Genomic DNA, 17,586 nt, shown 5'->3' on the forward strand with positions numbered 1-17,586 from the left:
TTAGTACTAAAAGAATTAAATACTTTTTTTTTTACTGATGTAAAGTTGTTAGATCTGATTAACTATAAATATTCAAGGAAGAGCTTCTTACTATAACTTAAAAATATAGCAAATTTAAAAATTATTTTGTAATTTTCCTAACATACAAACCTAAAGTTCTTTACAAAAGCATATAGCTTGCAAATGCAAGCTGGAATACCAAATTAAAAAGAAATTTGTATTTTTCCTAACAAACAACCCTACACTTTTATACATGGAGCGCAGTTGATGGACCCATATTCTCGGGGGGCTAGGGACCACAACCCCCACAATTATCGAGATATATTGGAACCGCCCAATAAAAACACTTATAAGTTACTGCCTATTTCAAGCCAATCAACATTGAGGAAAGCTGGTACCCTACTACATGATAGGCACGTTTCAGCCAATAATGTCATCATGGAGAGAGAGAGAGAGAGAGAGAGAGAGAGAGAGAGAGATTGTACACCTGTTATGCTCAGTCTGGGGACCAACCTGGAATGAGCTTAATATGACATATTTTCTAAGACAATTTGTATTTTTCATAGCTACAACCCTGAGGTCTTAACAATAGGATAATTTCTAGCACCTAGCTGGATCCAGTTAAAAGCAGATGAAAGCAAGGAATCTTGTGATATCTGGCAACACATGCATAGATCAGGTGAAGAGTGGTCAAAGACCACTCATCTACGCCAGTCTTTCCCAACTCAGGATGACTTAACAAATAGAGGGGTGGTTAGAGGTGGGCAGTATAATGCTAAGACCTCAGGTTTGTAGCTATGAAAATTCCATTTGCCTTAGAAAATTTGTCATTTGTTCATACGCGAACAAACCTTCAGTCTTAACAATAGGATAGACTCATACTTGGAGGGAGGTATAAGACATCCTAGACCGGCTGGGGGCCTACCCACCAGTCCAGCTCTCAAAAGGAATAGTTCTTGGAGAGGGACAGAAGCCTGTTGAGATGCTAGATAAACTAATATCTAACCACTCAGAGCCTGAGTGACGTACAACAATATGTGGGATAACCAATGTATAGGGAACCAAAGAGAAACTTTGATTGTCCAATAACAAACCAAGACACTAGGGTTTATATTACTCCCGACTCCTCCTTGCCAAGGAGTTGAGCCTATGCTACCAAATAGAGTGTAAGATATTGTAGTATATTGCACGACCACACTACCCGTATGACTACCTCACTCACCTGTATCAGACCAGTCCAGCAAATGACGTGTCTATTCCTTAACCCGCCCGAAGGAAGAAGGAAAGGTACAAGAGAAAGGAGACCAGCCAATTCACTCATTCTCTCATCCACACAATCATCTTAGGTAAGATACAAAGGTGCCCCGTTAAGGGTAACTATGAGTTACACAGCCTGTTGGGCAGCTACCACAGGACCCAGGGAAAACGTGTCCATAGATCTGTGGGCAACATCCTTAAGATAGAAGGAGGTGAATGTGGACTGGCGTAACCAAGTACCAGCGCTCAGCACTCTATGTACTCCGAAGTTCTTTTTGAAAGCCAGAAAGGGACCAATACCTCTAACGTCATGTGCTCTAGCCTGCACAGACATGGTGGTGGAAACATCAAGAGTCAAGTATGCCTGTCTGATGGCTTCCTGTATCCAAAAAGAGAGCATTCTTAGGCACCTCTTTCTTTGTATGGCCCATGCTAACAAAAAGTCTGCGGCAGCCTGGTCTAAGGTGCCGAGTCCTTTTAAGATAGCAATGCAGGGCCCGGACAGGGAACATCAAAAGCTCTTGAGCATCAGCATCCACAAAGTCAGTGATGTAATGGAAAACGAAGTGAACCTGTCATTATGCACCGAGGGATTTTGGGTCTTGACCACGAATTCCGGGACAAATCCGAAGGACACTGACTTCCAACCCCTGGTGTGCTTCAACTCGTAACTCACACCGTGGAGCTCTCCTACCCTCTTGGAAGATGCCAAAGCCAAAAGGAAAACTGTCTTGAGCATCAGGTTCCTGTCAGATGAGCAACGCAAGGGCTCATACGGACTTTTAGTTAAGCTCTTAAGAACCAAGGAAACATCCCATGTCGGAGGCTTGAGCTCTCTAGGAGAACTCAACTGCTCAAACCCCTTAACTAGCAGGGAAAGTTCCCAGGAAGAGATGTCAATACCCTTAAGGCGTAACACCAAACTCAGTGCCGTCCTGTAGCCTCTAATAGCAGAAACGGACAAACGTTTCTCGTCTCTGAGGAAGGTTAAAAAGTCTGCTATTCGCTAAACAGAGGTCGCGAGTGGAGAAAAACCTCATTTACGACACCAATCACAGTAGATCGCCCATTTGCCTTGATAAACTGCAGAGGTTGACTTCCTAAGACTGCTGGACATGTGCCCAGCTGATCTCTGAGAAAAGCCTTTCGCTCGGAGGAAATACTTGATAGCCTCCAACCGTGAAGAGACAGGGATTCTACTGACTGGTGGAACCTTTCCGCATGGGGCTGACACAGGAGATGCCGCCAAGGAGGAATCTCCCTCGGAATCTCTGACAACAACGAAAGCAGATCTGGAAACCATTCTGCCTGAGGCCACAGAGGGGCTACTAAAGTCATTCTGAGACCCTGTGAACTCATCAGCCTGTTGAGAACCTGCCGGATCAAACAAAACGGAGGGAAGGCATACTCCTCCAGGTTGTCCCAGGGACGTTGGAATGCGTCCTCTGCCAATGCTAAAGGATCTGGAACCACTGAACAGAACACCTCCAGCTTCCTGTTGAAGCGTGTCGCAAAAAGGTCCAGCATGAGTCTCCCCCAAATCTGGAAAAGCTTGTCTGCCACCACTTGATGAAGGGACCACTCTGTGCCTAGGATCTGATCCCGGCGACCTTGTTTGTCTGCGACCATGTTCCGTTTCCCTGGGATATACCTGGCTAAGAGCTCTACCGAATTGCTGATTGCCCACTGGTGAAGCTCGACGGTCAAGGCGTGAAGTTGCTGAGACACCAGGCCTCCCTGTTTGTTCACATAGGCTACCACCATGGTGTTGTCCGACATGAGAACGACCGAGTGACCCTCTACCTTCCCCGGAAACTCCTTCAGATCCAGGAAAGCCGCTTTCAACTCCAAGACATTGATATGTTGCTACTTGTCCTCCAAACTCCAAACACCTGAAGCAATGAGGCCGCCTAAGTGTGCACCCCAACCTCCGAGAGAGGCGTCCGAGAACAGAAGGAAGTCCGGTGGGAGAGAACGCAGAGGGACACCCTTCAGCAGATTCTGGTCGTCCAACCACCAACGAAGGTCTTCTCTCACTTCCAAAGACAGAGGAACCATAAACAGGGGAGGGTCCCCAGCCAGAAACCAGAATTCTCCCAGTCTCCATTGCAGAGACCGAAGGTGAAGGCGCCCATGAGGGACCAGCTTCTCCAGGATAGACAACACTCGCAGAAGAACCTGCCACTGATGAGCTGACTGATGTGACTTTGACAGGAAGTTGCGCGCTACAGCCAGCAACTTCTCCAATCTCTGATCTGACGGGAAAACTCTTGTCACTGTCGTATTGATGACCATGCCCAGGTAGAGAATCCTTTGAGTGGGTATGAGGTTCGACTTTTCCTGGTTAACTAATATGCCCAGGTCCAGACAGAACCGAAGTAGACGATCCCTGTCCTGCAGTGGCTTCTCCCTGGAAACTGCCAAGGCTAACTAATGGTTGAGGTACCTCAGCAAATGGATCCCCTGAGCATGGACCCAACTTGACACAAGAGAGGAGACCCTTGTGAACACGAGGGGCTGTCGTCAGCCCGAAGCACAAGACTTTGAACTCGAAGATCTTGTCTGCAAGAGAGAAGTGAAGGAACTTCCTGGACGTGGGATGAACAGGGATTTGGAAGTATGCGTCCCTCAAGTCTATCGACAGCATGAAGTCGCCTTCCCTCACAGCTGCCAACACTGAGCGTGGGGTCTCCATCTTGAACCGCGTCTTCCTGATGAAGCGATTCAAGGTGGATAAAGCGATCACAGGCCTCCATCCTCTGGGCGCCAAGAAGATGTGACTGTAAAACCCTGGGGACGGATGCACCACTTCCTCTATCGCATCCTTGTCCAGCAGTTTCTGCACTTCCTCCCGAAGAGCCAAGAACTTCAAAGAATCTGGAGGATACGTCTTCCTGAGCTGCGGCTTGTCTGACAGAGGAGGAGGGAAGTCGAATGGCAACAGGTATCCCACCTGAAGGTCATCTACCACCCACTTCTTCACCATGTAACTCTGCCACTTGGCCTAATGGCCAGCCAGGCACCGGCCCCCACCCGTGGCGCAGGAAAGGGAGAGGCGCCTAACCTACCTACGGCCCCCTTGACCTCGGCCCCTGGGGCCCCTTCTTGGTTTAAAGGAACGAGAGCGAAAGGGGTGTTGATCTTGAGACTTAGGCTGTGTCGAACGGGAAGGCCCTGCCAAACTTGAGGTCCTCGATGGCCTACGAGGCGACAATCTCCTCGACTGCTGCTGGACAGGGGGAGGAGGAGGAGCCGGACGTCTCCGAGGGTGAGACTCTGCTTTAGACACGGCCTGGTGCACCAGTCGGTCCTTGGTGTCAGCCCGGCGCCGGTCAATCGCATCTTCGAGTTCTGTCTGTGGAAACAAAAATTGTGACTCCAACAGATCACCGTTTCTCAATGCCAGCAAAGACTCAGTGTCGAGCGATCTCTCCATCCTAGACAAAGCCGCGATCCTCCTAATCAGAAGATTAACCCATAAATTGGCACAGAGATGAGCCAAATATGAAAATGCCTTGCCCCCAGACTGCAATATTTCAAAATTGATAAAAGCTACAACCATGGGTTGTTTTTAGTTGTATTGTGCATGAAATTGCGCACATTTCCATATATGAAGTTTTTATTGTAAAACTAATATTGTAATACCTACCTGAACACCCGAATAAGCCCTGGTCACTTACCAGCCCGAAACATCATTTATTAAAAATTTACCAAATCTTTGGTTAAAATAAACGATCAGTGTTGCCAATCTCCTGGCAAACACCCTTGTTACCTAGTTACCAGCCCACCGCTGATAGCCCTGCCTCACGGGCCGGTCACACCTGCCCTCTCACGTCAATCATAACTCAATAACTCTGTATGAGAGGGGAGGAGGGTGGGAATCATTGAGGTGTTCAGGTAAGTATTACAATATTAGTTTTACAATAAAAACTTCATATTGCAATACACCCCCTGAACACCTGAATAAGCCCGATTAACAACATTAATTTGGAGGTGGGGAATCAAATCTACCCGGCTCTCCACTGTACCAGTTGTCAGTCAATATAATTGAGTACGCGGGTCAGTCTCAAGTTCATTTGTCACTCGTCCAAACTAATCTCCCATGTGTGGCCTTCTAGGCCTCCCATATGGTGTAGGGAAAAACTCCCTGCACCTCTACCCTAAGGTCAAAACTCATTGAGTGCAGGAGGGATACAAACCTGTTTCCTCTCAGCTGGCTATGTGCCTCACCTGAGTAGAGGAAAAACTGAAGACCTCCCATGTGCTCTCGGCCTCTCATGTATGGAGGGAATCTGGAGACCTCCCATGTGGCTCTCGGCCTCCATCTTATGTATGGATGGGAAACTGAAGACCTCCCTCCCATGTGGCCTTAGGCCTCTCATGTACGGAGGAGACTACCATGTCCATCGGTGCGTCTGCGACGGTGTCGTCGATCGTAGTGATGTCCTCTCTTGTAGTGTGTACCTGCCTGTCTGTACTCTGCCTGGTTGGCACTTGGAAGAATGCCCTGAGATAGACCCAGACATGTTCTTTCCTATCTGTCCTAATACTTAAAATCCTCTCGTGATATATCATATCATGAATACCTTATACATATTCCTAATATTCGCTCCCTACTCTAATACTAACTCAGACAGCAAGATTGTTCGGTTTACAAATAGAATTTAGGCCAAAGGCCGAGTATTGGGACCTATGAGGTCAGTCAGCGCTGAAGGGAAATTGACAAAGTTTGAAAAGGTGTGACAGGAAGAAAAACCTCTGTTGCACAATGAGTCCAGTGTTAGGAGAGCGTGGAAAATAGGATGAGAGAATATGAAATCAGAAAAGCAAGAGAGAGAGAGAGAGAGAGAGAGAGAGATGAGAGAGAGAGAAGAGAGAGAGAGAGAGCGAGAGAGAGAGAGAGAGAGAGAAATTACAATCGTCTAACATCTCCACCTCCGTAAATTGCACCCTCTTCTAAGTTAAAAGGGTATTATCTTAACGATAATATACTCGTATAACTCCGTAAAGCTATGAACAACCGAACGAGAACTTGTTGCTAATGCGATCGATTCCTATAACATCACTTTATTGTTTTGATCAGCGTGTGACAGTAATCGAATCCGATAGCAACATCCGTTATTGTATTCATCCGCGTGCGACAGTAATTACTGTATTCATGTTATAAATGCAGCTGAAGCTAATAGGCAAAATTACATGCATCAGCAACCTGGACAGAAGTCCCGAGCTTTTGTATGAAATTCAAAAACGCAGCCGTGGCATGTAAAAGAAATAACTAATAAGCATGAAAGAGCTCATTACTGTTGTTTCACACAGACAAAGGATTAATAAAGTATATAAAGTGTAAGGTTCATAATACCTATGAAAACGAGTGAAAAACGAACGGAATCCTAAATATGACGCCATCTAACCCGAGGGAAAAAACTAGCTTCCAAAGAGACATATCAGTCAAATTTTGGTCTTAAATTACATCGTAAGACGAACAGTATGACTTCGTTCCATAAGTTAAGTATCCAGATATTCATTAATATGCTAACTAGGGACAAAAACATTAGCCGAGACCAAGTGATATGGTTGAATCTGGAGCCAAGGAAAAAAAAAACAGACTAGCCGGCATCCTTGTCTGTCTAAGCCACACCTCCTTACAATAGTGCTGTTTGACGACAAGCTAGTGTAATTGTAATTTAATTGAAAAGTAATAAAATAATATTTAAAGGTAATTAAATTAACTTTATTAGGCCTAATATTAATTTCAGTTGTCATTGTAATTTGATAATACGACTGGTAATAATTTGTAACTGTAATTGACATAAGCGCAATGTAATTACTGACGGCAATAGTCTGTTAAACGTATGAAGACGTCATACATACGAATTCCTTATAGTATCTGACATCTGATTATATGTCCAAAGATAGATACCTCATTGACTATGTTAAATGTCACCATAGTTGAACACACGTCTCCTTCAAGACGTTTGTACAAACTTGGCATAAGTGAGAGAGTTGTTACGTTAGTCATTTTAGGCAATCAGGAGAGAATGAGATGGATACGGCGACGCAAACCCGTATTCGTCATCCGCTGATTCCAGCGTGAATGACTGCCGAGTTAGTGTTTATACTACGCTAATATGATGATACATATAATACAATTATAATGCTTTAGTCGGACAGAATCCGATCTTCATTCTGTTCGATTACATTCATATTAATTATCCTCAGATCGGATTCTCGTTCGTTTTCAATTACACCTGTACTGAATTATCCGAAGTCAGAATGCCTTGAGCCTACAGCGTTAGCCAATATAAAAATAACTACCGATATGTTGTACAGCGAATACTTTAGGCTAGGCTAGGCTACTGAATATGCATAAGATATATCATCGTGAACACTAGGCTAACCGTAGTTAATTTTATTCGATTTCTCTCCATACTGAATATCGTTAGTCAATATGCATTGAACGGAGAATTAGTTGATATTAACAATTATTGTATCGTATAAGTAGAGGAAAGTAACCTTAAAGACGAAGGAGCATATCTGAAAGACCAACCATGGCCTAAAAGCTTCTGATGCAAGGAACTCGAAGCAAGAAAAAGCCTAAAGATGCTCTAAGGACACTGTGCCTCTATAAACTACTACTTTTAATAGAAAACCGACCCGAAGAAGCCTGCACTTCTCTTCCTAAACTAAACACTATGTAGCCTATTATCCCTACTCGTCTATATCTGACCTAAGTTTTTATCATCCTGAGAACTTACACATCGAGGGAAGGGGAATCTGCTGCCAACACTGCCTGCTCCACGCCAGGGGGGACGGCAGATCCTGCCCTGTGGGCTTGCGGATCCCCATAACCCCCAGCACCGGTTAGGGCTGGTTCTGGAACAGGCAGGGAAGCTGAAAAAGAACGATTAGTAATTTCAGTATCCCTATTGCTCGATCTATCCTCACTTAATCTTGGACATAAAAATCGGTAACCAGAGATGTCATACTCGATGTCAGCCTACTCTCAAGTCTCTTAAAGAGCACTGTCTCTAAGTCTTTATCTTGATCTGCGTTAGTCTCTTCCTGCCTACACTTACTTCATAATACGAGACCTTTCCTATGTTTGAGATACCCTAACATCTGGTCCAAAGACCGCTCCTGACATTCCAAACATCTGGTCTTTACATTATATTGAACAGGCCTACAATTTACGCATAAGGAATGACTATCGTGTCATAGGGTACTCATCCTTTTCTTGCATTGTTGGCAAAGACGATACGTTGTTGAACTTCCGCTAGTCGTTTTCTGTGATGTCGTGGCCAAGAATGCAGTAGTCGTTGTCGTAGCTTGTGTTGTTTCTTCCTTTGCAGAATCAATGTCTGATGACAAGGTACTAAGAGCAATCCAACCGTAATCCAAAGGGATGCGTAATTCGTCACCAAAATCAATCAAATCAAAGGTGCAAATGAAGGCCGGGCAAGACCAAAAAGGAGTTCGCTGTGGATACATCTGTGCTCCACCGCGAACGATAAGTGATTGACGTGAGAGGGCAGGTGTGACCGCCCGCCAGAGGCAGGGCTACCAGCGGGGGCTGGGGGTAAATAGGTAACGAGGGTGTTTGCCAGGAGATTGGCAACACTGATTGTTTATTTTAACCAAAGATTTGGTAAATTTTTAATAAATGATGGTTCGGGCTGGTAAGTGACCAGGGCTTATTCAGGTGTTCAGGGGGTGTATTGCAATATAAAACTTTATGTAACGGCTAATTTTAAAATGGTGCAAACATTACCACAATCGCATGTATGATTTTTTTCGGAGAGTTACCGCACGGACGTAAGGAAAAAGTTTTTTCATAAATTCACCATAAATCAAAATATTGTGCTAGAGACTTCCAATTAGTTACAAAATTAAGGTAAATGATTGAATATTACTAAAATATAAGAGTTTTAGCTTACAATTGCGTTTTTCAACCATTTCGGTACAGTCAAAGTTGACCGAAGGTTGATATTTTGGCACTTATCGTTATTTATATGAAAATATCTCAAAACTGATAAAAGCTACAATCATGAGTATTTTTTAGTTGTATTCTACATAAAAATGCGTATATTTTCATATATAATACTCCATGTAACGGCTAATTTAAAATGGTACAAAAATTATGTCAAAGTGACGAAATAATTTCCGAGATGTGTCACAGATACTTTTTAGTGCGGCAAGAAAGAAATTCGCGCTTGCGCGCCTGCGTAACGATTGTAAACAAAACAACACCTTGATCCGTGAACTCCCAGCATCCCCCAAGGCGCGTGATTTAAGAGTTTTTGGCTGGTAGGCCTAAAAGTATTTTTCCGCGAATTTTAAAAAACACTTTTGTATGTAGACGTAAAATACTTCCAGTCGGCACCCGAGAGACAAAAAATGTAGACGTAAAATACGTCCAGTCGGCGTTTAAGGGTTAAACTGATGACACTACCTCCCTACAAGGGTGATGTTGGTATCATCTACAGACCTTGGCAATCATCTTCAGGAGGAAAAAAAAAAAAAAAAAAAAAAAAAAAAAAAAAAAAAAAAAAAAAAAAACAAAAAAAAAAAAAAAAAAAAAAAAAAAAAAAAACTCCAGACAGCCACTAACTTAGTGAGCTTTCACCCGGAAGAAATGACCTCCAGAAAAATCAGCTTATAAAGTACACTTAAGATTAATATATAGAAAGAAGCATATATAGAAAAAAAGCACTTCTTCAACTAACCTGGAGGTCATCATATGAAGACACCGTATGACATGCTACGCCTTCAACATAGGGACCACTTTCAGGGTGTTCCCTCACCCTCAGAGCTTCACGATGATCCCCAGCTAAGGCCCTGTTTCCACCAGCACTCAACAAGTCGTATATCCGTTCATTGTATATTTCAAAGTAGCTGATTTCAATCTCCACAAGGCACTGGGGCAACTGTTGAAAGATAGTTAGTCATTAGTCACTGAAAATATATCATAAAATGTGATACAGAATATTTACCAAAATAAAAGAAAGTTACTGGCATATTATAATGACTGATAGAGCTATCTTAGGTGCAATGATGTGACAACTGTCTTGCAATTATGAAAAATGTTGACCAAATAACCACAGCATATTTCTAGGACTCTGAAGGGCCTGACCCAAAAGGTTCGTTTTTAATGAAAAGTAAAAATTAAAGCAAGACATAAGCTGGAATAATGTTTGGAAATAGATTAAATTGCATATCAAAAATGTAAAAAGCAGAAAGAAAAAGAGCTGAAGGTAAGGGACACTCCAAAGAATCTTTAGTTCACCTGCATTAGCAGTAACCCAACTGAGGGCTGTGAGAAACTTATTACACATACTTTTCAAGCTTTCAGAATTAAACAGTTGTGAATGTTTTTTTTATTTTTTTTATTAAGGAAGTCTCTATCATCAATATCAGGTCAAATTTTTTTATTTTTACTTATTGACTTATGATTTTATCACAACCGAACATGACAACAAAAGACATAGTACTCAAGAGGCCAAAAATATAGATTATAATCACAAAGACTGAAATGGTCTGGGCATGCCATGAGAAGGGAAGAGCAAAGCAAAGTGGTGGAAGTGGAAGTTTGTGGATAACAATATTTAAGAAGACTGGCAGACAGTGCATAAGACAAGAGTGGAGAGAACACTAGTCTCATCAAAGTAAGGCCTGACATTTGAAATAATATAATGATGAATGCAGCAGCCACAGAAAATCTTACCTGATCTTTGGGTGGATTCCTAGAGTGAGTGTGCTTGGCACGGTCAAACAATTCCCAGCAAAACCTAGGTATGATGCCCACTGATGAAGGTATTGGCATGTCAGGTTCATCGAGGGCACTATCTCCTAACATCCTAGGTAAAACAATAAGCAAACAAATATTTTACTTCTTCTATCTGTCTACAAGAATGAAACAAAAGAAAGAAATAATTTAAGATTACATTGATGTATGTTTATAATATAGCTCAATAAAGGGATTTTGACGAAGGAAAAATCTATTTCTGGGCGAGGAAGCCGTGTCGATAAAATTTATTATTTGGATAATTACCTACTGTTATATAAAGCTATACCTTTGCACTAGAGGGCAATTTGGTAGTCAAATAAAAGATCATTTTGCTGACCTGGATGACTGTCTAGTTCACCTGTTTTCCTCCAGGTGTGCTTTCTATATTTAGCTCTTGTAAGAAATTGCTTGACAGCCCACCAAGTTGTGGGGAGGTTGGACAAGGTTTACTTTTAACAGCAGGTGATTATCCATATAATAAATTTTATCAGAATTTATATTATTTAGGATGAATCTTACTAACGTAAAATCCTAAACATTAAGTTATCAGGAATCTTTCCTAGATATTACTGTCACCAGAAGGTTGACTCTATTCAGGGAGCCTGGAAGAAAAAAATATCAACTAAAACAAAGTACAGTAGAGACCCAGTCCTCAACCTTACTAGAACTCAAAATAATCAGATTTCAATGCAAAATTTTGAGTCAATTTTGCATTTGAGCTCAAAAAAGACCTGAATCCGACCCAATGAACCACAATTTTTGTAAACAAATTGGTTCAGCCAGTCGCCGCAAGATGGCGTTGTTCCCATGCTCGTCTAAAGCCCGTTCCGCTGCTAATGTTTTGAGCAAATAGTAAACATACAGGTATATTTCCTTTGTTTTTGTGACTTTCTATAGTGTACTATTTTGATTAAATCATTGATCCCACAACAGCCATTACAGACAAGCAGAAGAGGAAAATGTTAGTAACCACAATTAAACTTAAGAAGATTACTGAAAATTTTTATGAAAGGGTCATTTGGTGATAACCTTAAAATCCTGGTGAGATTTCTAATGATAGGCTAACCCTTGAAGTGTTGATAGTTGTGTCACTGGTTAACTACCTTCACAATTTTCGACACTGTAAAAATAATCTGTAATAATGGTAAAAACCGTAGGTTATCAAAAGTAAATCACTAGTGATACAACGTTTGATACTGTAAACAAAAGAACTGTAATTACAGTAATTACTGTGGATAAATAATAACCATAATTAGACGTTAGGATGAGCGAACTCTCACTTTGTTACAGGTGTATGAGCTCAATTCGTAATTCTAAAAACCGAAAAGCTCTAAAATAACCCTAAATATTTTCTGGAGAAAATTATCATTTGAAAAATTTAAAACATATATTACAGAATATAAGCATTGTCATAGTATGCCATTTGCATTTGATATTGTTTACATTCTCAAAATCTCGGCTGATTGAATACTATCAATATCTTCATTACCATTACTATAGGCTGGTAGAAGAGATGTGATTTGGAGATATTTTTTCTTGTAAATTAACAAGTTGGGAATAATAGTGCCCAATACTTCACCGTATAAACATTAAGTGTGATTTCACCAGTTCTGGACTTCAATTTTGCCTGCTCCGTTACTTTTATTTTTTAAATAGTTATGGCAAATGACATTGGCAATCAGCCGTTTCTGGATTTGGTTGTTTATATTGGTACAGGTTTGCAATTGCTTCATCCGTAATTTATAAAAACCAGAATATCTTAGTGGAGGACAGAGTATCATCATAAGTATAATGGAGAGAGAGAGAGAGCAAGTAGTGTATTGAGAATAATGATCATTTTAATAAAACCCTTGTTTTACTGTATGTAACCATATTGCATGCATTATTACCATATTATTGAACTATAAATATGAACAGAGCGATCTCCCATTTACATTTTACCAATATTGGTAAAATTAAATCAGCTGATTATTTTAAGAATGTAAACAAAACCAGAATGTAAATGGGAGATCGCTCTGTTCATATTTATAGTTCAATAATATGGTAATAATGCATGCAATATGATTACATACAGTAAAACAAGGGTTTTATTAAAATGATCATTATTCTCAATACACTACTTGTTCTCTCTCTCTCCATAATACTTATGATGATACTCTGTCCTCCACTAAGATATTCTGGTTTTTTAAATTACGGATGAAGCAATTGCAAACCTGTACCAATATAAACAACCAAATCCAGAAACGGCTGATTGCCAATGTCATTTGCCATAACTATTTAAAAAATAAAAGTAACGGAGCAGGCAAAATTGAAGTCAAGAACTGGTGAAATCACACTTAATGTTTATAAGGTGAGTATTGGGCACTATTATTACAAAAGAAAGCTGGGTTCAAATGAAGTACTACATGTGTGTTTTTGACAGTTTCAGACATCTTTTGCCTCCCAAAACATTTTGTAATCTACTCAGTATTCATAGTTCCCAGTTGTGCTTGACTTACGATGCTCATAATTCATAGTTCCCAGTGGTGCTTGACTTAAGAGCTTTGTTGTTCATTAATGGACAATATTATCTTGGTAGTTTTTCATAATCAAACTAAGGGGTTTTGTGGTATCGATAGTTCCCCAGTTATCCTTAATATCAGGATTCTTTCCAACTTTAAAGGAACACATTAATGGGGATCTACTTCCAATGGGTATTACTCCGCCGATAAGGACGTCACATTCATACACCACAAAGATGCTATGAAAAGTGTCTATTTTACAATGATATTTTATGAAAAAAATGTAATATCAAAACATTTATTGAAAGATATTTTAAAATGATTTTGTATACAGGATTCCAGCAGACTGTATGATGGTTTGTTTACATCTACTCACACCACTAGCTGGCGACATAACTTACGCAATTTTTCCTAAGTTTGTGATTTATAATATTTATTTTGTTTTTCTGTAATAATTAGCTTTGATTTTTAGTATTTTGTTATTATAGCAGAGTCCAGCTGGCTTTGCAGCTAAGTCCCACCTACTGCACACTTGTGGTTGGCTAGCTCTCGAAGGGGGAATGACGTCACACTAACAGTCCATATGATTGCCAGTATGGATTTGACTGTTCGGCTGTGAAGTGTGCAACTGATATCTCCGATAAAATATATATAAAGTTATATATCACTATGAAGATCTTTGACCATTTTGTCTGTGCATTTTGTTTACCATGTGCAGCATAAATACACAAGATCTTGCTTTTTTTTCTAAATTGGTGTTGGTCTGCACAAGCGAAACTACATAGCCCACACGAATTGAAATGAAGCATAGACCTATGCAGCCAGTTCCGATGTTAGGGTATTAATTCACCATAATCCTGCATGTCAAATGTTTACATCATTGAGAGAATAGGTCTACACGTTAGTTCCTTATATTTTGAAGCCATGGCAGGTCATAAGCCTACACATCAAATTCTTATATTTTGAGGCAATGACAGGACATAGGCCTACTCGTCAATTTCTCATATTTTGAAGCAATGTCAAGATATAGGCCTACAAGTCAATTTCTTGTTGTAAATAGTTTTTTACCTGGAATAGAGTAGCATTTAATATAGTTTCAACTCCACAATATACAATACATATGCATAAAGTGCAAAGTACAGTAAGCATCAAAAGTGAAGCTACAAATTTCAGAGGATTTTGTTTGAAATTCACTAACTGGCAACTACAACACTTAGCTCAAAAACTTACTTTTTTCTACATTGAAAGCACTATCAAGCAAAATAAAGCTAACATATCATGCACAAATATCAAATTATGATATTTATAACAATCATAAGAAAAAATTACAGTAATAATAATTATTTCAAAGTATAGTAACTACTTCAAACTATATAAACGAAACACTATGAAATTTTCATTCAACACAGAATTACCATTACCTATGTATATTTTGATCAATGTGGAAACAAATATTTAATATCATAGTGCATTTTCAATTTTTGCTAAAATAATTTTCAATTATTTTGGCAAAGATGCATACAACCATGCAAGTACCAATAGAATATAAAGAGAAAATCTCTGTAACAGTAAATACAATCAACCATGAAAGCACCTAGATTAAACAGGGTGTGGTTGGTAGTTCTGATTTTAGCTCCTAGGACCCGACCGTTCAGACTTGACTTCAGCTTTGGCTTCGATTTCGACCCAAAACACAAACGTAACATTATCTGCCCAACCTATGAATCACCAGCCGTGTCCTACTTGGGGGAGAGGGCTTTGCCCTAATACTCCCATCACCAGCCAGTGCCTAAAAGGGGTGGGGGGAGGGGGACTCGACCCCAGGGCCCCCAGCAGCCATAGTCGCAGCCACTGGACAAACACAGTGTGAAGTATCAGAAAGAGGGCAAAAATAAGAGCAAAAGAGAGCAAAATAAAGAGAAAAAAAAGATTCTTCAAGGAGATTGAGAGCATAATAGAGGAGGAAGAGAGCAAAAGAAAAATATAAAAAAAATAACAATTTGTCGAAAAATGTATTTTTTCTAACTATACAAACCTGGGGTCCTTTAACAATAGGAAGGTACTTAGCGGCAGCTGAACCAGTCGTAAGCTTCGAACAAGGGGGTTCGGTAGTTAACTACTTGTCCGGCGGTTGGCGGTCAGCTCGACTGCGAGGAGAGGAGTCACTTTGCTTTAGGCCCAGGAAACGCAGAGTGAGGGGTGGCATGAGGTGGGACTATGTGTAAACAACCTCAGGTTTGTATAGTTAGGAAAAATACAATTTTCGACAAATTGTTATTTGTTCCGATAAGTATACAAACCCTCGGTCCTTTAACAATAGGAAGACTCACTTATTGGTGGGTGAAATCTGAGTCTATAAACAGACTGGTGTTCGTCCGACCTTGGTTACCTCCCTGGTCGTAAGAGCAAAGGGAGGGATCCAAGCCTCTGCCCAGTTGATCGGGGTGTGCACTGCAGAATCAGTGGTCAGACCTCTGGACCAAATTTATAAGAGGGAGGCAAGCGTACCTCTTATAAATAGCATATACACAAGAGCTAGTTCCTACTTCAAGAGCCAAAATGAAGTCATGGGTTTGTCTCTTGTTGGCTTCCACTCCCCCCCTTTGTTGGGGAGTGGTGGATAAACACTCCTATTGCTACTGAAATGGATAGGATGGAGCTCAGTCATGTAGCTTACCTGCATCTGCTTCCTCTTCAGTGTAGTGAGGACCGGGGCCCTCTGCCCACAGGTAGAGGAGGAAGAACAAAGGAGGAAGATAAGCCAGTCACACTCTCTTTCACTCGTCCATTCATGCAGTCACAGAAGGATGCGATGCTATTCTGTCTGCTCGGGTGCTGGGTAGACTACACAACTTGTTGAACAGCCACCATGGGTCCCAAGGAAAAGGTGTCCAAGGACCTGTTGGTGATTCCCCGAAGGCAGAAGGAAGTAAAAGTGGTCTGGTTGGCCCAAACCCCTGCCTTCAGAACCTGCGACATGGAGAAGTTCTTGCGGAACGCAAGGGTTGGACCAATACCTTTGACTTCGTGAGCTCTCGGACGAAGGGTACGGGTGTCGTCACTACCATCCGTGTCGTACGCCCTACTGATCACCTCACGCAGCCAGAAAGAAAGTGTGTTCTTGGAAACCTCTTTCTTGGTAACCCTGGTGCTAACGAAGAGGCATCGACACTCAGGCCTGAGGTGTCGAGTTCTATTCAGATAGCGCCGTGGTGCCCTCACAGGACAAAGCAGCATCTCATCCGCATCATTATCAGTGAAGTCCTTCAGGGAGGGGATCGTGAAAGACTCGAACCGGTCGTCAGGGACCGAAGGATTCTGAGTCTTCACTACGAAGCTTGGGATGAAATTGAGCGTCACGGATCCCCATCCCCTGGAATGCTTGACGTCGAAGGAAAGACCATGAAGTTCCCCTACTCTCTTCACCGATGCCAGGGCCAGCAAGAAGAGGGTCTTGAGGGTCAGATCCCTGTCTGACGACTCTCGGAGTGGCTCGAAGGGTCTTTGAGTCAAACTCCTAAGGACGAGAGTCACGTCCCACCCCAGGGGCCTGAGTTCCCTGGGTGGGCAAGACCTCTCGAAGCTCTTCATGAGGAGAGAGATCTCAAAGGAGGAGATATCCACTCCTCGCAGATTAAGGACTAGGCCCAGGGCGGCTCTGTATCCTTTAACTGCGGAGACGGAGAGGAGCTTCTCTGGGCGAAGGAAAACGAGGAAATCCGCTACCTGCTGAATTCTAGTGGCTCTGAGAGGAGAGAGACCCCATCCACGACACCAACCACAGAAGACAGACCACTTTCCCTGGTATACAGCTGCAGAGGACTGTCTGAGGTACCCAGCCATCTCTGTTGCTACGCTGCGAGAAAAGCCTCTCGCTCGCAAGAAAAGGTGGATAACAGCCAGCCGTGAAGACATAGGGACCGAACCGACCGGTGGTACTGTTCTACGTGTGGCTGGCACAGGAGGTTGTGCCAGGGGAGAATCTCTCTCGGTACTTCGGCGAGCAGAGCCAGCAGGTCCGGGTACCAAACAGCCTGAGGCCAT

The 17,586-nt window shown here is 41.8% G+C and overlaps 1 protein-coding gene across 1 annotated transcript in view; it reads right to left on the reverse strand.

The window, feature by feature from the left end:
* The window catches only part of LOC135226738 (kinesin-like protein KIF14), a 127,234-nt gene that overhangs the window by 30,655 nt on the left and 78,993 nt on the right, over positions 1-17,586 (reverse strand). Inside the window, exons 7-8 of the mRNA XM_064266447.1 lie at positions 10,979-11,111; positions 9,981-10,181 (exon numbers count right to left, since the gene is read on the reverse strand). Coding sequence (XP_064122517.1) covers positions 9,981-10,181; positions 10,979-11,111 — 334 coding nt within the window. The remainder of the gene's footprint in view (positions 1-9,980; positions 10,182-10,978; positions 11,112-17,586) is intronic.

This window comes from Macrobrachium nipponense, chromosome 15 (genome assembly GCF_015104395.2).
Source record: "Macrobrachium nipponense isolate FS-2020 chromosome 15, ASM1510439v2, whole genome shotgun sequence".
NCBI classification, from domain to species: Eukaryota; Metazoa; Arthropoda; class Malacostraca; order Decapoda; family Palaemonidae; genus Macrobrachium; species Macrobrachium nipponense.